The following is a 25,831-nucleotide window of genomic DNA, read 5'->3' on the forward strand; positions in this document are numbered from 1 at the left end:
ATCCCATGTGCATATGCTGTGTGATGAGTTCTTGCTTGTGTGAAATGATAAAATGTGTGTTTTCTCAACAGGTGCCTGTATTTATGTGATATCTCTGGAATGCATAAGAGAAATCAGACATAGAGGGGCTTAAAAGATAGGATAAGAGATAAGATATTTGTCCTGCAGATACATGGTTCAATTCCCAGCATTGCCTAATGGGTGCTGCAATACAGGTACTGAATCATTAGCATGTAGACCCCTTTTCCTTCTTTCAGCAATCAGTTCTTTCCACAGTGATCATTTCCAACTGTCGTCCTAGTGGTCACCTCTCTATCCTAACTGCCCTCCTTCTCTGATGCCTGGCAAGTTTCCAACCATGGACCAGTCTTCCTGAACCTTGTTTCTACTGTAAATGAGTCAGAAGGAAGGGACAGACACAAAATGATTGCAGACATTTTGCGATGTATGAAACAGAGTATGAGACTAATATTCAAAAAAAATTAAAGAATCACAGAGACTGGGAGAAAAGGCAAGATCTAAACAAAAGCTATAAATAAAACTACATGTGACATAAAGATTCAGTTCTCTAAGACCAGTGCACAAAGCATCAGAAAAGTCCTGGGAAGCAAGTGCAGAGAACTCTGAGTGTGATTTGGATCCTCATTACCAAATATCTAGCCTGCCCTTGAACAATCAATCTCTTCCAGATTCTCAACTTGTAAACAGGTGTCAAAGTTCAGCCATGAGAATACCGAGTCTGAGAGACATAGATATGCCTACCAGCAAGGTGGAGAAATTTTCTGAGATTCCCCGTGGTCAGCATGGGAGAGTTTCAAAATCATAACTCAGTGATGTGGTGATGTGCTATCTTTGCCTTCCTTTATGTCTCTTATGTTATCTGTGCATGTCTTCCAAGATCTCTGTATTTATTAGTTATTAATGATGTCCAATCTAGGCAGCATATATCTGATGGTATCTGTGGATAAATGGGACCCATCTTTATGCTCACCGACACTTAGGCATCCGTTAATGATGGCTACATTACTGAATTGAGCAGACAGGATCAGGTGCATTTTTCCTCTAGGTAAGTATGCAAACTTGTTCCTTTGATTCCAGTATCTCAAAGGTCAGAAATAGTCTAATCCACAGTTTGGACTTGCTATGTTTGTCTCTCATATTCAGTTTCCACTGGTAGAGAAAGAGCGACTTAGTCTTGATTTCAATGCTATATTGAGATTTTTAAATTGAAAAGTATTCACTAATCATTAAGCACAGTGTCTGGCAAATAATCAGTATTCAGTCTCAGGACAGATTATAATAATCTTTCCTCAAACTAAAAGTTTTTGTTATAAATCTCCAAGGTTCATGAATCTCCAAATTCTGGGACAATACTTATAGAAGGCTTATCAAATAAGCCTGTCTAAACAAGTATTTCAACCTCTTTGTGTGTCTCACACTCTGATCCTCTTTTCCTAGGTGAAGGACTACAATAATCAAAAGTTAAATCCTATGAAAATCAAGTCCTTCTGTTTGCTATACTTAACTAGTTTATTGTGTGTATCCTCACATAATCAGTCACAATCCACCTTTGAGAACATGGAGAGATACAAACAGTGTCTCAGAGCAGTTCAGTCTCTAAGAATACCTTGTCACTATTCACCTTTGAGAATTTAGAGAGATAGCACCAGTGCCCCTGAACAGTTCAGTCTCTAAGAAATACTTGCCATCCTGCTATTGACCTTGAATACAAAGGAAAGCAAGTATTCCTTCCTTCCACTATGCTGGAGTGATTCACTTAGCATGTCAGGACATGCTGAAAAATGAGCTATTGTGTTGAAAGATAGATTAAATAAGAGACAGATTCTGTTTAGATACATGTTGTCATTCCTTTCACCGTTATCTGTAGCAAGGATGGAACTTTGCACACTTAGACATTATGACTTTGTACACTCCATCAACACTGAGACTTTTCATTGCTTCTTTACTCTTGTGCATAGCACTTTCCATAGTGCTTTGTACAGAGCAGGAATTAAGCTGTTGTTCAAAGTATTTTTCTAGATTAAGAAAATATCTTAAAAATTGTGAAGATGTGATGTATTATTAGAACCTGAACGGAACATGGTGATTCATACATGTATACATGTGCATTGTGAACAAAGTCTAGTTAAAAAATAACAACACTTTCATATTAAAAATTGGATTACTATTGTATGGTTCTTCGGTGTCTGAACATTTCCCTCTATTTAACTCCCAGAAGAAAGGGGAGCATCATGAAGAGACAGAATGAGACCAGGAAAACTGAATTCTTCTTCCAGGGTATCCCTATAACACCAGAACAACAGGGCTTGTTCTTGACACTCTTCCTGGTCATGTACCTGACCACCGTGCTGGGGAACCTGCTCATCGTCCTGCTCATCAAGATAGACTCTCGCCTCCACACCCCCATGTACTTCTTCCTCAGTGTCTTGGCGTTCAACGATGTGTTTTTATCATCTGTCACGGTTCCAAAGATGTTGGTGGACATGCGGAGTAATCACAAGTTCATCCCTTATTCAGGGTGCATTTCTCAGATGTATTTTTTAATATTTTTTGCTTCGACTGACGATTTCCTTCTTGCCTCGATGGCCTATGACAGGTATGTAGCCATCTGTCAGCCACTCCACTACACCATGATCATGAGGCAGGAACGATGTATCTTATTAGTAGCTTGGTCCTGGATCATCAGTTTTTCACATGCACTGCTGCATACCCTCCTCTTGACTCGAGTGTCCTTCTGTGGTGATATTATCATCCCGCACTTCTTCTGTGAACTCACTGCATTGCTGGAGGTAAGCTGCTCAGATACTTCACTCAATAACCTGGTCGTATTCATTGAGGGAGGAATGATTGTAGGTATTCCATTCACTTTTATCCTGGGATCATATATATGCATAGGGGCCACTGTCCTGAAAAATCCTTCTTCTAAGAAATTCTTCAAAGTCCTTTCTACCTGTGGTTCCCATCTCCTCGTTGTAGCCTTATTCTATGGAACCATTGCAGAAGTGTACTTATTCTCCTCACCAGCTATGTCCAGTGCTAAAGAAATAGCTGCTTCTGTGATGTATATGATAGTCACCCCCATGCTGAACCCTTTCATCTACAGTCTGAGAAACAGAGATATAAAACAAGCACTAAACTTGTTTGCTAGTAAGGTGATGTTCATTAAGTCTAAGTGACTTAATGAACATCACCTTACTAGCAAAATACATATATATAAGAGAATAAGGAAACTATTATACAAGAATATATGTTCTGAGAACTCTGATAAACCTGTTTACATGTACACACATCTCAGAGAGGTTGGTATTCTCATGTCCCACTCTGCTGACATAAAACAGGTTTACCTGTTTATTACCCAGACTAACTGCTGAAGAGATGTTAAAGGAAAAAGACTTGCAGAAATTATATTTAAATTTTACATTATTCTGAATTTCCATTATAAAATTGTAATGTTTACTTTGCATTTCCTCTTACGTATGTACTTATACCCTTCCTCAGAATCTCGGTATTGTCATCAGATACCTTTTTTATCAGTTCATTCCCACTCAAGAATAACTGAGATTCCCCATCTCCCCAGAACTGGAGATAGCCCTATAATAATTATACAGTTTTAAATAAATTCACTTTTTATTATATAAGTTTCAGGATACAATTTTGAAAACTTTCTGTTTCTGTAATATTTTGGTTACTACTTCAAAATTAATTCTGATGGGGGTGTCAGAAATATTTTCTGTCTTGATACAGGTGGCAATGTAATGTTTGCATTACATGTCTAGAAATTAAACATGATATGCTTTTAGGTTTATGCACTTTCTTTATAATCTGACACAACAGTGTAGAGATGAATTAGGAAGGAATTAGAAGAATTCATAACTTTCTGATGAAAGGTTATTATGAAATATGTACATATATGTAAATTGCATAAATAATGGAACTTTTGTATGTTATGATAGACAAATGTGACATGTAAAATATAAAAATCATCATTCTCATCCAATTGATTCTCGATTTTCTTGAGCGGTCTAAGTAACGTCTACATTCGTCCTACCTGAGATTTTAGAAGCCTCCCTTTACTAGTCCTTCCCAATGGTGCCACATGGAGGATCTTGCAAAGTCAGGGGAATGAGACCCATCATTGTTACTGGTTTTGGCATATGAATAAGCCACAGGGAGCTTGCCAGGCTCTCCCATGCGGGCAGGAAACTCTCCGTAGCTTCCCAGGTTCTCTGACAGGGAGAACTAGGCTATAAGATGCTGCACGCTTCCGGAAGCTGGGTTTTCTGGTCTCTGGATGTTGGCCATTGATGGGATTACATGGTGCCAGGGAAGTTTCTGGGTGTGACCGCCTAGCTACTGGAATTTAGCTTTCATAAAATGGAATCAAAGATGATTAGAAGATTTTCAGTTAGGAAAGACAGTGGAGGAGCACTGTACCAAAACTCATACTTAACTGCACGCATTTAAAAAAAATTGGTATTTTATACTTAGTGTACTATTGAACGAAAAAAATTATATGAAAAATATTCTCTGAACACATATCTAAACATTGAAGTTACATCTCTACATTTCTCCACCAAGTATTATTAATAGTATCTCATCCAAGACTCCATAATTTCAATACTGACCTTTATTTTATCTTTTATGGGATAAAAATAACGTACACAAATAAAATGTAGACACATGTGAGTATATTTGTGCATAAAATGTAAAGACATAAATAACAGGTCTCTATATCATTTATACATAGATAAAAAATGAATCCCATTGTAAGGTGACCAAATGTTTCCATTTTTCCTACTTGATTGTTTTTCTCTCCTTTCTAATAATTTCTGGATTTTGCTTTCATTCTAAGGCATTTAAACAAAAGTTCTCTCTCTTCTTGCATCACTATCAAACATTAACAGGGATACCCTCCCCAAGTCCATCACTCCAAAGAATGCTAATTGACACTAATGTGAGTGATAATTAAGGATATGGCCTGAGTTAGCAAGGCGACTCTGAGCTGTTCAGAATCCAAATTACCTGCAAGAATGAATGATGTCAAATTTTTGTGGGATATGTATGGGACAAAACAGTGTAATGACGCTATATGCAATTGTAATTAAATAAAGATACAGTATAGTCTAGAGTGAAAACAGATCATTGAAAAATTCCACATTTATGACATGTTAACAACACTTACATCTCTAAAAGAGCTTCTAAGAGCACAACAATCACAAAACAATGCAATTTTAAAAGTGTTTCTCTCTGTCCAGAGCAAAGTTACAGTGAGTGGGGAGTTTGCTTTGCATGCATCTGACCTGAGTTTGATTCCCAAACAGACTACAATGTCCCAAGCTCTACCTGGAATTAACCAAAGCACAGAGTCAGAAATAAGTCTTTACCATAGCTGGGTGTGCCAAAACCAAACAGAGCGAGGGAGAGAGTGAGAAAGAAAGAGAGAGAGAGTGAGAGAGAGAGTCAAGCCATATGCTATTTTCAACACACAAACAACAGTTCTATAAACGATTATAGACTAGGTGAAAGGTGAAAACTGAAAGATCTACAAAGTGAATGATAATGACAGAAAAGCCAAAGAAGCTATATCATAAGATAAACTTTCAGTATAATATGGTGGCAAGAGAAAGTTATGAAAACCAGTTATAAAACCAGTTATAAAATCAGTTTTATAAAACCAGTTTTATAAAACTAGTTTATAAAATTTCCATAATTATAAGTGTAGAATTCCATCAACATATACTTTATTAAAATGTATGTAACCGTTATAAGAACAAATGGCAACAAATTCCCTCCTATGAATAATGTCTCCAAATGTCAATGGACTCATCTTCTGATCAAAAGACAGAGTAGCTAGATTAGGATACAAAATCTAAGTGTCTGCTACTTTAAAAAGGCACACTTAAATTCTCATGATAAGATGCAAGTTCGGGTGGGAGTATGGAAAACAATTTTACAGGAATGGTAAACCATAAAAAAAGGACAGCCACACTTATGTCAAACTAAACAGCACTTAACTAAAGTAGTAATGTTGCAACGGGAATTTGCTTAACCAAGCACACTGAGACAATCCATGGCAGGGAAACAGAGAGGCCTATATTACATCAGTTGATCAGGCTGGTGGGTCTAGAGTAGGCAAACCTTAGACAAAGCTCAGGGGTTCAAGAGTCTGTTTATACAATGCATTGCTGCAAACTCATCATTATTTTGCTTCACGTACGAGCAATGTGGGGGCAAACACACTTGACAGTATCTTGTCAGTATGATTTCAGAGTTTCAAAAATCAACATTTTCTTAACTTGGAACAAGGAAATCCATCACAAGTGTAGACAAGGTGGGCATCAAAAACTATCCACCCACGGGGACGGCAGGGTGGGGATGGTGGGAGGGATGCTGGGACATCTGGTGGTAGAAAATGGTCACTGGTGGAAGGAGGGGCAGTCGACCACTGTATAACTGAAAGGAAAGCACGAAATTTTGTAAGTCTGTAATGGTACCTCACCGTGATTCACTAATTAAAACCTTTTTTTTATAAAGGTAAAAAGTAAATAAACAAATAAATAAAAATAAAATATATGTAACTGTTATAGGAACACAAAATTAAGTAAACCATTATTGACCTACATTGAGGGGGAATATTTATGGCATTACAAAAATAGGAAGTTTTACATGCATTTACAACAATGGATGAATAATCTATAAGAAACTTAACAAGGAAATAATGGTCTTACTAGTGCATTAAAGAGATTTTACTAATATACTAAATGAATAGACTATTAAGGCAGAACATTTCATCAAAAAATTGGTGCTTTGGTGGTGGGCAAGGCGTGACAACCTTTTCTCTAAAATAATGTCATGTAAGCATATAAAAATTTATTCTCTTGTTACCAAGGTTATGTCAATAAGTTTGTATTTAGAAAGCAACAGACTAGGGACCAGACTGATTAGGTAGTACAGCTGATTAGGTGCTTGCTTTCGTGTAGTTGAGCTGGGTTCAATGCTTAGCACTCCAAATGGTCCACTGGGTACCACCAAGACTGATTCCTGAGCACTCAGCCTGGGATTAACCCCTGAACATTACTGGTGCGTCCCCCAAATGAAAGCAAATAAAAACAACCGATTGGCATAAGAGATAAGACAGGGGGACAGGCACTAGATTTGCAGACAGGTGACCCAGGTTTGATTCGTGGCACACATATGATCTCTGAAGTACCACCAGGGAACACTCCAGAACACAGATTCAAGAGCAGGCCTGGATCATCACCTAGTGTGGCCAATTCCACAAGCACAAAATTAAGCAACAGAATACACCGTCTTTTCATGGGTTTATGGAATAGTCACCAAGATAAAGCCTGTGATGAGACACAAAACAATTCTCAATACATATAAGAAAAGTGAAATCCAATCGGATAAATTTTCTGTACTGATGAAACCACAAATCAATCATAAAAGGTTGGTTAAAAAATCAAAATAGTTGAGATGATATAACATGGTCCTGAACATGTATTGACTTGATTAAAATACAATGAGAAGTTAAAAATATGTAAAATCAAAGAAAAGTGAATGGATTATCTCCTTAATATCTTGGCAAAATTTGCTAGGTACATGATAAGGACCTAGGAGAGCCTCTTCAACAAATGGGACAGCAGGATAACTGCATTAAAAAAAATTAAAAAGAATGTGAATCCCTCTCTACCATGCAGAGAATTAACTTTAAATTGACTAAAAACCTTGATAATTGACTCAAATCGAGAGAGCAAATCAAGGAAAACATGTTATAACTCTCCCTGATGTTATCTCAAGAAACAACTTTACTCAAACTATTGGTCAAAAAAATAGAACTAATAACCACAAAGGAGAACACATCAGACTATGAACTTTTTCCACTCTAAGGGGAATGACTAGAGGGATGTGGTGAAAAGAGAACCCCTATTCTCTGTTGTGGGGATGCTTGTCAGTCTCAATGGAAAGAAATATGGAAATTAATTTGGTTAAATAAGAATAGAACTCCCATGCAACTGAGCTTCTTGATTTCTATCCCTAAACTATAAAAACACGACTTTAAAAGGATATATGCACAGTATAATCATTCCAGCATTTTGTCCAATAGCCAAGATATGGAGTCAGCCCAAATGTCCAACTATTGACGAGTGAATCAAGAAGCTATAGTCTACCTTTGGCTCACATCTCCCAACCCATGTGGGTCCTCAAACACCCTTTACTCGGTGTTCCCTTCTCTATCTGAGCTGTCTTTTCTCCCAGCATGTGGGGCTGGCTTCCAAGCCATGGCACAAACCTCCTGGTACTTATCTCTACTATTCTTGGGTGTTAGTCTCCGTTCTGTTACTTTATATTCCACAGATGAGTGCAATCTTTCTATGTCTATCCCTCTCTTTCTGACTCATTTAACTTAACATGATACTTTCCATGTTGATCCAGCTTATATGCAAATTTCATGATTCATCTTTTCTTTTTTTTAAATTTTTTAAAAAAAATTTTATTGAATCACCATGTGGAAAGTTACAAAGTTCTCAGGTTTATATGTCAGTTATACAATATTCAAACACCCATCCCTTCACCAGTGCCCATATTCCACCACCAGAAACCCCAGTATACCCCCCGCCCCCACCCCCTACCCCCTACTGTATAACTAATGAATTTCACTTAATTTTTTCTTTACCTTGATTACATTCCATAATTCAACACAAAACTCACTATAGTTGACATAACTCTCTCTCTCTCTTTTTTTTTCTTTTTCCTTTTCCCTTTTTTTTTTTCTTTTTCCCCCTCATCCCCCTTCCTGCGCCTCATAGTATGGTGTACACCACGCCGCGTCGGCCAGCGTGGGGCTTTTGCTTAGTTCACAGTCCAGAGGTGGCTGCTACATTAAAAACATTCAATATTTTCAACAAAAACTTACTGTTATTATTTGGAGTTCCCCCCCCAAGTCAGACCTGTTCAAATGGAACCGATTCACATTGCTGACAATTATAAATGTTGAGTCGCGCGGACATGGCAGCGTCCGCGCGGTTTTGGATTTCTGTATAAAGTCCAGGGGAAATTCTGCCAGAAATTACATAGCCCAGCTCACAGTCCCAGTGCATTGCTGTGAGAAGTCTCTGAATTCAAAGTCTTTAGGCGCAGAGGGTCCGATTCGCGCTCAGCGGCTCCGGGTTTATCTGGGCCGAGGGCGTGCCGGTTACGCCCCCTTCCCATGAGTTCCTGGGAGCCCCCAAAGTAAAATCCGAATACCTGTGGGTCTGGAGTCACAGAAGATGGCGCCTGCCACATGGGTGCCGCCAGCCCGCCGCTTTCCGTGCAGGAAGACAGGGTGGGGAGGAAAAGAAAAATCCACCCCTGGCAGCACCGAGTTGTAGCCCAGTTTGGTGTCCCAGTGCATCACTCTCGTGTGCTGCGCTGGATACCCAAATGTGTTACATCTTTGGAATCAAAGTCTTTAGGCGCAGAGGGTCTGATTCGCGCTCAGCGGCTCCGGGTTTATCTGGGCCCCAAAGTTCTCAGGTTTATGTCTCAGTTATACAATATTCAAACACCCATCCCTTCACCAGTGCCCGTATTCCACCACCAAATACCCCAGTATACCCCCCGCCCCTGCCCCCCCACCCCAACTGTATAACTGATGAATTTCACTTCATTTTCTCTTTACCTTGATTACATTCCATATTTCAACACAAAACTCACTATTGTTGTTGGAGTTTCCCCCCAAGAAAGACAGCCCTACTACCAAGGAAGCATTTGATAATTAGTTTTCCATTGCTAAAAATGAAGAGATATGTAGCCCCACTGCTCCAAGTAAGTAACTCTTTTTTTTCCTTTTTCCTTTTCCTTTTTTTTCCCCCTCATCCCCCTTCCCGCGCCTCATAGTATGGTGGACGCCACGCCACGTTTCTCCCTGAAAATAGGAACCAACCGGGAAACAGGGATATTTCCTCTTCTCGGTTGGCGTGGGGCTGTTGCTTAGTTCACAGTCCAGAGAAGTGGCTGCTACTTTAATAACCTTCAATATTTCAAGAAAAACTCACTGTTATTATTTGGAGTTTCCCCCCCAAAGTCAGACCTGTTAAAAAGGAAACGTTTCACATTGCTGACAACTATAGATGTTAGGTTTTGGATTTCTGTATAAAGTCCAGGAAAAATTCTGCCAGAAATTGCACAGCCCAGCTCACAGTCCCAGTTCATTGCTGTAAGAAGTCTCTGGAATCAAAGTCTTTAGGCACAGAGGGTCCGTTTCACTCTCAGCAGCTCCAAACTTATCTGAGCCGAGAGCATGCCAGTTACACCCACTTCCCATGATTCCCTAGGAGCCCCAAATGTAAAAATTGTATACCTCTGGGTTAGGAGTTTTAGAAGATGGCTCCTGTCATGTGGATGTTGTTGCCACTGCTATTTTCCGTGAAGGGAGACAGGGTGGGGAGGAAAGATCCACCCCCAGGCAGCACGGTGTTGTAGCCCAGCTCATAGTCCCAGTGCATTGCTATAAGAAGCTGCGCTGGATGCCCGAATGTATTAGGTCTCTGGAATCAAAGTCTTTAGGTGCAGAGGGTCCATTTTACTCTCAGCAGCTGCGAATTTATCTGGGCTGAGGGCGTGCCGGTTAAACCCACTTCCCATGATTCCCTAGCAGCCCCAAGTGTAAAATTTGCATCCTCTGGGTTAGGAGTCTTAGAAGATGGCTCCTGCCATGTGGTTGTTGCTGCCGCCGCCATTTTCCATGCAGGAAGACAGGGTGGGGAGGAAAGATACACCCCCAGGGAGCATGGAGTTGTATCCCAGTTTACAGTGCATTGCTATAAGAAGCTGAGCTGGATGCCCGAATGTGTTAGGTCTCTGGACTCAAAGTCTTTAGGCGCAGAGGGTCCCATGACTTCATCTTTTCTAACAGCTGCATAGTATTCCATTATGTAGATGTGCCAAATTTGTTCTTTTTTTAACCAGTCATCTGTTCTTAGGCACTTGGGGTTTTTCCAAATTTTAGCTATTATAAACAATGTAGCAATGAACATACAAGTGAAGATGTCATTTCTTCTATACTGTTTTGCCTCTCCTGGATATATTCACAAAAGTAGTACTGCAGGGTCAAATGGGAGCTCAATTTTTGAGAATGAGGCAAAATTTTACTTAGTTCAAATCTTTGTTCCATTTTATTTTTATAAACACAGACCAATAATGAAGATAATTTAATTCAAATAATTTAATCAAATGACTAATTCTACCAAATTTTAATCCATAAAGGGAACAAAAAAAGAAATTATCTAGAAAATGATAATAAATAATTTTTCTGCCAGCTTTAGCTATAATATATTTGGGCTATTATTTTTAATTTTGAACAAAATTTGTCAGTGAAGCCATTTATTCTGAAATTTCCTGCAAGAATATTTTAAATTTCTTCAATGGTTATAGAATTATCTAGTTAATTGTATCACATTCTATTATTCTAATTTTCCTTTATGATCTTATTTGTAAATAGCTCACACCAAAGCTGCAGGTTTTTTGAGTAGTTGAAAACTTTTAGCTATTTTTATATCACTTAAAGTTTATTGGATTATGATTTTCAAAGTTACACAGAGTTGAATTTTGGACACACAATATTTCAGTATCAATCCCACCGATATTGCCAACATCCCTCCACCAGTTTTCCTAGCATCTGCCCATGATCCCGCATGCCAGCCTGTGATCTTGATAGACACCTATTTAAGATTAGTTGTTAAATTTTGGGCCTTAACACCACTAATGTATCTGAATCCCCTTGAACTCTGCCTTCCCATCCTTTTCACTTATTCTCCCATTCCCCCACTATATTTCATTTCTTCTCTCTCTAGTCTGTGTCCGAAGGTGATCTAGGCAGTCCCCCTTGAAACTATTGCATTTTTATCTCATTATTCTAGATACCACTAATCTAGATACAACTTAAAAGTGATATCATCCCGTGTTCATATTTCTTCTTCTGGCTTACTTCATCTAACAGGGTATCTTCCAGTTCCATCCTTGTTGCAGCGAATTGCATTATTTCATCATCCCTTGCAGCGGTAGAGTATTCCATTGTTGGAATATACCATATTCCAATATAGCATGTGGAATATGGTATATTCCATATACCACATCTTTATGATCCACTTATTTGTTATTGGAATCTATGTTGTTTCCAAATCCTAGCTAGTGTACTGAGTGCTGCAATGAATAAAAGTAAGCATGCATTCTTTTGAATGAATGTTTTTCTATCCTGGGAATATAAAACACAAAGTGGAACTGCTGGATAATGACCGTTCACGTCTGACTTTACTGAGAAACCTACCTACTGTTTTCCATAACATTCCCACCAAGAGTGGATGAGGGTTCTTTTTTCACTACATTCCTGCCAACACAGATTGTTCCCATTATTTTTGAAACATGCCATTTTTACTGGTTTAAAACGATATCTCATTGTCATCTTGACTTGAATTTCCCTAATAATAAGTGATGATGCATAGTTTTTATGTGCCTGTCGGACATCTCTTGACCCTTTTCTGAGAAGTTTCTTCCCATTTTATTCCATTTTTAAATGAGGTTCTTAGATTCCCTATTACTTGAGCACTAACCTGCTGAGTTGTTTCTAAAAGACTGCTATTAATAAAATATCTTCTGTTCATGTTATTTTCCTTATCATGCTGTTGTTATTCAAGTGTGCCCAGAAAATTGTCAGCTAGTTATTAGGTTGGGTTAACTGAGATTTAAGGCTGTCAACTGTTTGAGAAATAGGAGTGTCACATCCCACCTGCCTCTTATAGAAGAGGTGTATGGTAGTAATGTTTTCACAAGGATGCTGGTGTGTCTCTAAGGTTTTGGATTAAGGGGATAGATTGATGACTGACAGGGCCAATCCCTGTCCTAAGGGAAGATGCAGTGGCACAGGAAAGAAGGTGGGGTCGTCAGGCTTGCAGGCAAGTGGCTGTCTGGGGATTCAGGGCAGGGAAGGGGCAGGTCTGGCTCAGAAGGAATCCACTTAGGTTTAGGAGATAGACTGATGTCAAGCACTGAGTTTCAGGGCAGTAATTGCAGGTATTTACAATGTGCAACGTGACAAATTTTGGATATACGTTCATTCATCAAAGCACTGGTTCAATCACACTGGAGATAGAGGCTCCAACTTGAAAATCACCTGTTCTTCTTTGGAATCCTGTTCAGCAAGGTCTTTCTACCCTCGCATTTGCCAGGCACCCATTCATATTTTATTCTATTAAACAGAGTAATTTCCCCTAAACCTGTATTAATGGAATGACAGTAGTACATGCTATGGAATGCCTACGTTTTTTATTGGTGTGTTATTTTGAGATCCATCATATTGGTTCCATTCAAAGGTTCCCCATTTTAAAGAAATAAAATACATTTTCTTATTAGAAATAATTGAAGAAATGATTTAGGCCCATGATTTACAAGCTGCCCATAATAGGATTCATGGCACACAGCTTAAAGTAAATCTTTAGAAACTTGTCCTTATCATGAATTGAAGGATTTCATGCCACATATCTTATAAGTATTTTAAAATTAAATCTTGTATTTAATTATATGCCTATATGCTTTCAATTTTTATTCATTGAAATGAATGTCCTAAATTAATTTGTTCCGTGAGTCATTAAATTATTTAATTATTTCTAGCTATTTAATTTAATTTATTTTATTTATTTCTAGCTATTTGGAATCTGCGCCAGGCAGTTTTCAGTCGGGGCGCCCCAGAGGGGTTGAGTGAGAGCCCTCCCCTCCTGAAAAGACCCAGCCCTGGCAGCCGACCTACACAACCCAACCACTGCCACGCTCCAGGCCGATTTCCACATGCTCGGGCCAAGCTTCGCGTGTGAGTGAACATATTCCTAAACCCACACATCATAAGACACTCCCTACTCATTTTCCATAATTACCACACCATATCTGTATGGAGGCAGGATGGCGCCAATGCCACTGGAACCCTCGTGCTCTCCAGAATCCAGCTCACCATCTCGCCTTAGACAACGCACAGCTCACCACACCAGGCATGGAACTACACGTGTGACCCTGCTGGAACTCTACTTGTGATTCCTGATGAACATCATAGGCTGTTTTGCAATATTCAGACAGAATGGTGTTGGCCGGGCACGGAGAAACTCCGTAGCGGCCCAGGGCCAGGCAGAGTCGAATCACTGTCGGACATAGAGCCGTGACAGCAGTGCACACAGTGGCTCATCCACTGTGGAGTGCTGTCAGCCAACCACCAGGTGACCTGGGACTCGGCACAGGTGTTCGACCTGGCACAGACCGAACACGATAGGGTCCTGCTCTGCCAGCTGATCTATAACCTCTGGGCGTACTCCATCAACCTCAAGGAGATCAACCTGAAGCCGAAGATGTCCCAGGTGCTGCCCAGAGACAAAGGCAGGTGCGTGTTTGTCAGTGTGCAGATCGTTACAACATGCCAGTCAAACTAAAGCTTACATTTCATAGACTGGGAACACCTGTAAAGGTGATTAGAGGCCACCTCAAAAGCCTCCGTACCTCTCAAAGAGCCCTGCAAGCTCCCGAGAGTATCCTTCCCGCACAGCAGAGCCTGGCAAGCTACCCTTGGTGTACTTAATATGCCCAAAACAGTAGCAACAATGGTCCTCATTCCCCTGATCCTGAAAGCTCCCCCAAAGGCCATTGGGCTACACTAGAATGGGACAGGGATGAATGGAGATGTTATTGGAACACACTCGAGCAAACTGATGAACAACAGGATGACAGTGATACAGTGATTTTATTCTTTCTGTACGTTTGCAAATAAATATATTTTCTAAAATTTTTCTTTCAAACATTCATTTTTTGTGTACATGAAAGAACTATTTAAAAATATTTCTTCGGAATTTACTAAATGTACGTCAATTTTTTTAAGTTTGGGGATATCACTATCAAAAAAACTAAACAAGTAATATGTTTGATATTTATAAGCTACAGTTTCACTGTCACTGTGTCACTGCCATCCCTTTCCTCATCGATTTGCTCGAGCGGGCACCAGTAAGGTCTCCATTGTGAGAGTTGTTGTTACTGATTTTGGCATATCGAACGTGCAACAGGTAGCTTGCCAGGCTCTACTGTGCTGGCCGGATACTCCCGGTAGCTTGCCGGGCTCTCCGAGAGGGGCGGAGGAATTGAACCCTGGTCGGCCTCACACAAGGCGAACGCCCTACCTGCTGCACTATGGCTTCAGCCCAAGCTACAGTATAATTTATAATTTTATAGACATTTCCCCACACGCTCAGCCTGAGCCTCACGCATGAGCAAAGTCCCACAGAACCAAGATAATACGAAACTTTGTGATCTTGGACTCTGGGCTCAAGAGGACCCCTGAGCAGAGATACTCTGCCTGCTTCCCCCAATCTCCGGCGACCTGGGGCTGGCGTCTGTAAACCACCTCCTGCTGGCGCAGGATAATTTCCTCATTGCCACCCGCCAGAACTCATGGCTACTCCTCCTGGCAGGGAGCATAAAATGAGGCCCCCATAACTGTCCCTCGTACTCCGCACCAGGGGTGCCCCGGAGGGGGGCTGGTGAGAGCCCTCCGCACCCCATGGGATCCAATCCTGGCAGCTGACCTCCATTACCCAACAGCCACCACTCTCCAGGTGGCTTTCCACATGCTGGGGTCGAGCCTCACACATGAGTGAACATATTCCTGGACACATCATCATAAAGGGAAATAGACATGGATGCCTCTCAGAGAGCCCAGCAGGGTACCAAAAGTATCCTGCCCTGTGGCATATATGATATGTCAAATAGAGTAACAATAACAGCTCTCATTCCCCTGACCCTAAAAAGAGCATCCAATCAGTGGAAAAAAACAAATAAGGACAGGCTGCTAAAATCTCAGGGCTGGAACAAATGGAGATGCAAATAGTGCCTTCTCTAGTACATCGATGAACAATGGGATGACAGTGAAACAGTGAATTTATTAAATATTAAATTTTATATTAATTTAAATATTAAAGTTAATATTAAATTTAAGTTTGGGCTGGAGTGATAGTACAGCGTGTAGGGCATTTGCCTTGCATGTGGCCAACCCTGGTTCAATTCCTCTGTCCCTCTCAGAGAGCTAGGCAAGCTACTGAGAATATCTCTCCTGCACGGCAGAGCCTGGCAAGCTACCCATGGCAGATTCGATATGCCAAATACAGTAACAAGAAATCTCACTTGGAGACCTTACTGGTGCCCGCTCGAGCAAATCGATGAGCAACGAGATGACAGTGACAGTGATACAGTGAAATTTAGGTATGTACTGTAATCTATAGTACTCTTAATAGTAATGTTCCAGGAATACAGTTTCCAAACCACATCCTAAACCAGAGTGTCATGAAACCACCGACTCCAGATCCTTTCTCACCCATTCTCACCAGAGCCACCTCTTAGTCAATTCATTTCTACAGCTAGATTATCAGGATCTGTCACCACTGCTTACTTTAAATTCTGTCATTATGTATAACCTCACTTCGAGTAAGAGAGAATTCTTTTGCTATTTGTCTTGTCTTTGACTTACTCTCTATTATGATACACTCTATTTCCATTCAAGTACTAATAATCTTCAGGATTTCATATTTCTCATAGCTGACTAGTATTCTGTTAGGTATACATTGGTAGATTCTTTTTCAGGTCTTGTGTTGCTTCTATATCTTGGCAAGTGTGAACAGCACTGCCAAGAACTTTGAAGTGCAAGCATCTTTTCAAATGAAAGATTTTAGATTCTTTGAGGCAGATGCCAAGAAGTGAAATCTATGAGTCAGATGGAAGTTCAAATCTCAATGTTTTGAAGTCTCCATACTATTTTTCACAGAGACTGAAGCAAAGAACATGTTCATCAATAGTAGATGAAGGTTCCTTTTCCTTCACTATCACCAGAGCTGTTACTTCTAGTCTTTAGATGTATGTTAGTCTCACTGGTGTGAGATGATATCTTCTTGACATTTTGTTCTGCATTTTACTCCCGATGAGTGACAAAAGACATTTTTCGTGCATGTGCATCCATGTAGTAAGCTCTATCCATGTAGTAAGTAATTGCATGATTTCATCTTTTCTTTCAGCTGCACAAGTTTGCATAATGTAAATATCCCACAGCTACTTGATTCAGTCATCAATAGTTGGACATTTGGGCTGACACTACATCTTGGCTATTGTATGAAAGGCTGCAATGATTGTCATGTGCAAATATCATTTTAAATTATTGTTTTTATAGTTTTGGGATAGATGCAAAGAAGCAGTATTGCTCAGTTGCATGGAAGTTCTCTTCTTATTGAACAAAAAAATTTTCATATTTCTATCCATAGAGATTGAACAATACATCACCACAAAAGAGAATGGGGTTCTCTTTTCACCACATCTCCCTAGTCATTTCTCTTAGAATGGAAAAGAATCAAAATATGATGTAGTTTCCTTTGTCTCTATCAGTTGTATTATTATTATTATTATTATTATTATTATTATTATTATTATTGCTTTTTGGGTCACACCTGACAATGCAGGGTTTACTTCTGGCCCATATACTCAGGAATTACTCTGGCAGTGCTCAGGGGACCATATGGGATGCTGGGAATCGAATCTGGTCGGCTACTTGCAAGGCAAACACCCTACCCGCTGTGCTATTACCCCAGGCCCTATCAGCTCTATTTTTTGACTATTGGTTTGAATCAAATTGTTTCTTGAGATAGTATCAGGGAGAGTTGTGACATGTTTTATTTTAATTTTCTCTCTTGATTTCATCAAATATCAAGGTCTTTAATCCATGTAAAATTAATTCTTTGCATGGTAGAGAGGCATTCAGATTCTTTTCAATTTTTTTTAAATGCAGCTATCCTGTTGTCCAGATTGGATCAATAGCACAGCAGGTAGGGTGTTTGCCTTGCACACGGCTGACCCAGGTTTTGTTCCTCTGTCCCTCTTGGAGAGCCCAGAAAGCTACCGAGAGTATCCTGCCAACACGACAGAGCCTGTAAGCTACCTATGGAGAATTCGATATGCCAAAAACAGTAACAACAAGTCTCACAATGGAGACGTACTGGTGCCCGCTCAAGCAAATCCTGTTGTCCCATTTGTTGAAGAGGCTCTCCTAGTTCCTTATAGTTGCTTATCATGTACCTAGCAAATTTTGCCAAGATATGAAGATGATAATCCATTTACTTTCCTTTGCTTTTGCATATTTTTAATTTCTCATTGCATTTTAATCGTCAATTAATGTTCAGGATCATGGTATATCATCTCCACTATTTTGATCTTTTAACCAACCGTTTTTGATTGATTTGTGGTTTCATCAGTACAGAAAATTTGCCTACTTTGAGTTCACTTTTTATTTTTTTATTTTATTTTTTTGCTTTTTAGGTCACACCCGGCAATGCTCCTGGCTTTGCACTCAGGAATTACTCCTGGCGGTGCTTAGAGGACAATATGGGATGCTGGGAATCAAACCCTGGGTTGGCCTCATGCAAGGCAAACATACCTCTGCATTATCATACCTCATACCTCTGCATTATCATACCTCATACCTCTGCATTATCACTACAGTCCGAGTTCACTTTTCTATATATGTATTGGGAATTGTTTTGTGTCCCAACATAGGTTTTATCTTGTGACTATTCCATAACCCCATGAAAAGGTGTATTCTTTTGCTTAGTTTTGTGCGCATGGAATTCGCCACACTAGGTGATGCTCCGGCCTATTCCTGACTCTGTGCTCTGGAATATCCTCTAGTACTCAGGGATCTAATGTGGCCAGCTGTATGCAAAGCAAGTGCTTAACCCTCTCTATTATTTCTTATGCCAATCTGTTGTTTGAATTAGTTTTTGTTTTGGGGAGACAACAGTAATATTCAGGGGTTAATCCAAAACTGAGAGATCAGGAATCAGTCTTGGTGGTACTCAGTGAACCATTTGGAGTCCTCAGAATTGAACCCAGCTCAGCCAAATGAAGACAAGCACCGAACCAGCTGTACTATCAGTCTGTTCACTAGTCTCTTGCTTTTGAAGTAAAAACTTGACGTGACTTTGGTAGCAAAAGAATGAATTCTTATATGCTTATATCCATTGTTTCAGAGAAAATGTTTTCATGCCTCGCTCACCACCAAAGCACCATTTTGCGGATGAAATGTTCTGCATCAATAGTCTATCCATTTAATATGTTAGTAAGATCTCTTTAATGCATCACTAAGATCATTATTTTCTTGTTAAGTTCATTCTGGATTATTCATTGTTTTAAATACACTTAAAATTCCTGCCTTTCTGTTGCTATAAATATTTCTCTCAGTGTAGGTCAATAATTGTTTACTTTGTTTTGTTTTCCTATAGTGGTTACATGTATTTTAATAAACTATATGTGGATGGATTTCCATATTTATAATTAGCTACTTTCCATAACTTTCTCTTGCTACTATGTTATGTTGAAAATTTATCTTATGCGATAGCTTTTTTAGCTTTTCTTTCATTCTCATTCACTGTGTAGACCTTTCACTTTTCACTTTTCACCTTTCACTGAGTCTATGATTGTTTATAGAACTGAACTGTGTTTTTTTCTTGTAAATAGCATATAGCTTGCCTCTCTCTCTCACTCTCTCTTTCTTTCTCACTCTCTCCCTCTCTTGGTTATGGAACACCTACTATATTAAGGACTTACTGAAGACTCTGTGCATTGTGATCATTCCAGGTAGTGCTTGGGATATTGCATTCTGTCTGGGAAGCAAACCCAGGTTAGATGCATGCAAAGGAACCTCCCCACTTACTGTAACATTGCTCTGTACAACTAGAAACACTTTTAAAATTGCAGTGTTTGTGATTGTTGTGTTCTTAGGAGCTCCTTTAGCTATATAGGTGTTGTTCAAGTGTCATTAATATGGAATTTTTCAATGATCTGTTTTCACTCTAGACTATATTGTATCTTTATATTAGTTGCAAGTGCATATGGTGTCATTACACAGTTTTGTCCCTCAAAAATTTGTCTTCATTCATTCTTGCAGGTAGTTAGTTTCTGAACAGCTCAGTGTCCCTGCTAACTCAGACCATAGTTTTAATTATCACTCACACTTGCGCCAACTTGCATACTTTACAGTGATGGGTTTGGAGAGGGTATCCCTGTTAATGCTTGATAGTAATGCAAGAAGAGAGAGAACTTTAGTTCAAATAACTTAGAATGAAAGTGAAAACGGGAAATTATTAGAAAGGAGAGAAAAACATAGTGGATAAATGGAAACATCTAGTCACCACAATGGGACTCATTTTTACCTATGTATAAATGATATAAAGACTAATTTATATTTTTACATGGTTTTGCATGAATATACTCATATATGTGTCTACATTTTATTTGTGTACATTATTTTTATATTTTACATATTGTATATATCTATTGTAAATACAAATGTTCCATTATTCATGTAATTTACATATATACATAGATATTTCATCATGAACCTTTCAATCAGAAAGTTATGGGTTGTTTTAATTCCTTTCTAATTCATCTTTATACTGTTGTGTTGGAGCAAAAACAAAGTGCATAAACCTAAAAAGCATATCATGTTCAATATTTAGACAAGTTATGCATACACGAATGCTCTCCGCCCAGACGAGATCCAGAGCGGTCGCACATGAATGGCTCCTCTGCTCCTAAAAAACCATGATCCTGGAGGCCTACTAACTACTTTTGGCACCCAGTGGCTTCTTACACAAATGCCTCTAGACTGTGAACTGAGCTGCAACCCCATGCCGCCCCGGGAGGGGAAAGGTTTTTCTCTTTCGGCCTTTCCTTTCCTTGATGGTGACCGCCATCGTACAGAGCCCAATAACTGGAGGTATGAGCTCATAGTGATGCAACTTCTGGCAGAAATGTCTCTGGACTTAATTACTAAAACACCAGAAATCCAAAACCGCACAGCCGCTGTTGTGGCTGCACGACCTCATATGCTCTTCATTCTCAGCAATGGAAAATAAATTTATCAAGTGATGACTTTTTGGCAGGTTTGATTGTTGGGGGGAAATCCAAATAATAATATGAGTTTTTGTTGAAATATTGAATGTAATCAACGTATAGAGAGAGTAAAATGAAGATCATTAGCCACACAGGTGGGGGAATTCAAGGGGCAGTATACGGGAGTTCTTGGTGGTGGAACATGTGCACTGGTGAAGGAATGGGGGTTTGATCATTGTATGACTGAGACTTAAACATGAAAGCTTTGTAACTTTTTTCTTGGTGATTCAATAAAAAAAGGAAAGAAAAAATAGCAAAGCATACATTAAGTAGCCACCTAGATCAAGAAAAAAACATTTCTAACACCTCCTCAGAATAAATTTTAAAGAAGTAACTGAAATATTATAGACAGAATGTTTTCAAAATTGTGTCCTGAAGCTTATTTAATAAAAAATTGAATTCATTTCAAACTGTAAAATTATTGTAGGGACTATCTCCAGCACTGAGGAGCTGGGGAATCCCAGTTATTCCTGGGTGAGGATGAACTGAAAAAATGTCATCTGACGGCAATATAGAGATTCTGAGGAAGGGTATGAATCCAAACTTAAGAGAAAATGAAAAGGAGACATTAAAAATTTATAATAGGAGGGGCTGGAACTAAAGCACAAAAGGTAGGGCATATGTCTAGCTCAGAGCTGGCCCGGGTTCGATTCCCAGCATTCCATATGGTCCCCCCGCCCCCCCCCAGCACCGCCAGGAGTAATTCCTGAGTGCAGAGCCAGGAGTAACCCCTGTGCAGTGCCTGGTGTGACCAAAAAAGAAATTAAATAAATAAATAAAGTTATAATGGGAATGTCAGAATAAAATAAAATTGAAAACATTATTTATGTAAGTCTCTCTTCCTTTAACATTATGTTTATTGGTCAGTCTGGTTAATAAGACCTGTTTTATATCAGCAGCGTGGAACATAGAAATACCAAGCTCTCTGAGATGTGTGTACTTGTAAACAGGTTTATCTGAGCTCTCAGAACAACAGTTCTTCTATAATAGCTTCCTTATTTATTTGTATATATATATAAATATATATGTGTGTATGTCTACATATATTTGTTATCTCATTCGAACTAAGTTGTTTGACTTAAAGAACATCACATTATCACTACATTAGGGCTTGTTTTATATCTCTGTTTCTTAGGCTGTAGATGGAAAGGGTTCAGCAAGGGGGTGACTATCATATACATCACAGAAGCAGCTATTTTGTTAGCACCGGACATGGCTGGTGAGGAGAATAATTACACTTCTGCAATGGTTCCATAGAATAAAGCTACAATGAGGAGATGGGAACCACAGGTAGAAAGGACTTTGAAGAATTTCTTAGCAGAAGGATTTTTTAGGAATATGGCCCATATGCAGATACATGATCCCATTATAAAAGTGAATAAAATATATACAATTATTACTACTTCAATGAATATGACCAGGATATTGAGTGAAGTGTCTGAGCAGCTTACCTCCAGCAATGCTGTGAGTTCGCAGAAGAAGTGCGGGATGATAATATCACCACAGAAGGACACTCGGATCTAGAGGTGTGCAGCAGTGCATGTGAAAAATTGATGGTCCAGGACCACGATACTAATGAGATACATCGTTCCTGCCTCATGATCATGGTGTAGTGGAGTGGCTGACAGATGGCTACATACCTGTCATAGGCCATCACTGCAAGAAGGAAATTGTCGGTACAAACAAAAAATATTTAAAAATATACCTGAGAAACGCACCCTAAATAGGGCATGAACTTGTGATTACTCTGCATGTCCACCAACATCTTGGGAACTGTGACAGATGAAAAAGACACGTCATTGAAGGCCAAGACACTGAGGAAGAAGTACATGGGGGTGTGGAGACAAGAATCTATCCTGATGAGTAGTATGATAAGTAGGTTCCCCAGCACGGTGGTCAGGTATATGACCAGGAAGAGGGTCAAGAACCAGCCCTGTTGTTCTGGTGGTATAGGGAGACCCTGGAGGAGGAATTCAGAAACTCTGGTCTCATTCTGCCTCTTCATAATGCTCCGCTTTCCTTTGGAAGTTAAGTAGAGGGAAATGTTCAGATCCGAAGAACCATAATATAGTAACCCAATTTTTGTATGAAAGTATTGTTATTTTTTAAATCAACTTTGTTCACAACTCACATGTATGTATGCATGAATCACCATGTAACATTCAGGTTCTAATAATCCATCACATCTTCACAATTTATAAGATATTTTCTTTTCTTTAAGTTTTATTAGAGAATCACTGTGATGTACAGTTGCAAACTTATGAACTTTTCTGTTTGCATTTCAGTCATACATTGATCATTTACCCATCCCTCAAACAGTGCCCATTCACCTCCACCAATGATTCCAGTATCCCTCTCACCACCCCTACCCTATCCCCACCACCCGACCCTGCCTCTGCGGCAGGGCATTCCCTTTTGTTCTCTCTCCTTTTGGGTGTTGTAGTTTGCAATAGAGGTATTGAGTGGCCATCATGTTCGGTTTATAGTCTACTTTTAGATATTCTCTTAACATGGAAAAATGCTTTGAACAACAGTTTAATTCATGCTTGTACAAAGCACTATGGAAAGTGCTATGCACAAAGTAAACAAACAATGCAAAGTCTCAGTGTTGATGGAGTGTACAAAGTCCATCATAAAATCTAAGTGTGCAAAGTTCCATTATTGCTACAGATAACAGTGAAAGGTATGACAACATGTGTCTAAACTGAATCTGTCTCTTAATTACAACAGACTATCTCCCCTTCTCCTCATTTTTTAGCATGTCCTGACATGCTAAGTGACATCACTCCAACATAGTTGAAGGAGGGAATCTTTGCCCTCATTTGTATTAAAGGTAAATAGAAGGATGGCAAGTTTTTCTTAGAGACTGAAATGCTCAGGGGCACCGGTGCTATCTCTCCAAATTCTCAGAGGTGAATAATAACAAGTTTTTGGATGCCAGATTCCTAATTGTGGCTGGTTGGTCCAGAGAGAAGGTCCACTGAGTTCACACACTGATGCCTCTTTTTTAATGCCATTTATTTTTTTCTTTTAGTTGTTTTCATGAAAAGAGGGGGATAATAGAAAGTATTTCACTTAGTTCAAATCTAATTTGTATTTTATTTATATAGCACAGACTTATAGTGGGGAAAATTTAGTGAACTGACTAATTATACCACATTAAATTTAAAAATACTGAATCTCAGTGAGGTACACAGTTACAAAGTTGTTTATGATTCAGTGTTACAATGTTCCTTCCCCAGACCTTCACAAGATTTCACTTTCCACCTAGATGTCCCCACCCTTCCCGCTCCCTGCATGCTTCTATGGCAGGCACTTTTCTTCTCTCTTCTGTCTTCTCTCTCTTTCCTTTTAAACATCATGTTTTGTAATGCAGATATTGAAAGACCATCATTTATATCCAGTTATCTATTTTCAAAGTTTTGATTCTTGTTCAGAGTGATCATTTTCAACAATTATTGTCATACTGGTTCCTTCTCTATCCTAACTTCCCTTTGTCCCCTCACCCCCTCTTGTGGTAAGCTTCCAACCATTAACCAGTCCTCCTGGCTTCGGTTTGCATCTGCCTTAGATATTAGTCTCATACTACTTTAGTTTTTATATTCCACAAATGAATGAAGTCATTCTATGTTTGTTCCTCTCTTTCTGACTCATTTTGCAATATTATATGCTTCATGTCCATCAAGTTATAATCAAATTTCATGACTTCATTTTTCCTAACCAATTTACAGTATCCCTTTGTGCAGATGTACCACCATTGTTTATTTATCCAGAAGTCTGTTTTGGGGAATTCGGCTTATTTCCATATTCTGGCTATTTTGAATAGTGTTGCAATGACCATAGGTGTGCACATGGTGTTTCTGTTGTGTGTTTTTGGACCCCCAGGATATATTCCAAGACATGGTATTGTTTGGTCAATTGGAAACTCAATTTCTAGTTTATTTGAGTAATGTCCATATTATTTTCCAAAAAGACCAGATCACGTGGTATTCCCACCAACAATGAAAGAGTTTTTCTTTCCCCACATCTGCTCCAGCACTGGTTGTTCTTGTATCTTATGATGTGTGCCAGTCTCTATGGTGTGAAACGATATCTCACTGTTGTTTTGATTTGCATATTCCTCATAATTATTGATGGAGAGCATTTTTTCATGTTCCTTTTGTCCATTTGATTTTCTTCTTTCAGAAAATTTCTGTTAATTTTTACTCCCCATGTTTTGATGTGGTTGAATATCTTTTTCTTGTAAAATATTACTAGTGTCTTAAATATCTTTCATATTAACCCTTTATCAGAGGGTTTTTGTGTATGTAATTTTTCCCATTCCATGGGCTGTCTTTGTATTTGGTCACCACTTTTAAGGGATAAAGACTTCTTACCTTAATGTAGTCCCATTTGTTTATCTTTGTTTCCACTGCTTGGTAAGTGGTGTTTTATCTTTGAAGATAGTTTTAGCGTCACTGTTATGGAGGTTTTGCCTATGTTTTCTTTAATGGACCTTATGGATTTAGGTCTGATGTTAAGGTATTTAATTCATTTTTATCTGATTTTTGTGGATGGCGTTAGGTAGAGGTCTGAGTTCATTTTTTTCTACATGAAGCTGCCCAGTTTTCCTAGCGCTACTTATTGAAGAGGATATCCTTGCTCCTTTACCAAAGATTAAATGACCATATATTTGAAGGTCTGTATAAAGATATCCAATATCTCTTCCATTGGTATATGGATTTGTCTTTATTCCAATACCATGCTATTTTAATTCCTACTGATTTGTAATACAGTTTGAAGTCGGAGAAGGTGATGCTTCTCATCTTCT

General features: G+C 39.1%; 1 protein-coding gene across 1 annotated transcript in view; it reads left to right on the forward strand.

Annotated features, from left to right (window-relative positions):
* The first annotated feature begins 2,252 nt into the window (after positions 1-2,252).
* Positions 2,253-25,831, forward strand: part of LOC101547430 (olfactory receptor 1J4-like) — a 46,137-nt gene continuing 22,558 nt past the window's right edge. The window contains exon 1 of the mRNA XM_004613554.2: positions 2,253-2,749. Within this exon, the coding sequence (XP_004613611.2) occupies positions 2,253-2,749 (497 nt within the window). The remainder of the gene's footprint in view (positions 2,750-25,831) is intronic.

This window comes from Sorex araneus, chromosome 1 (genome assembly GCF_027595985.1).
Source record: "Sorex araneus isolate mSorAra2 chromosome 1, mSorAra2.pri, whole genome shotgun sequence".
NCBI lineage: Eukaryota > Metazoa > Chordata > Mammalia > Eulipotyphla > Soricidae > Sorex > Sorex araneus.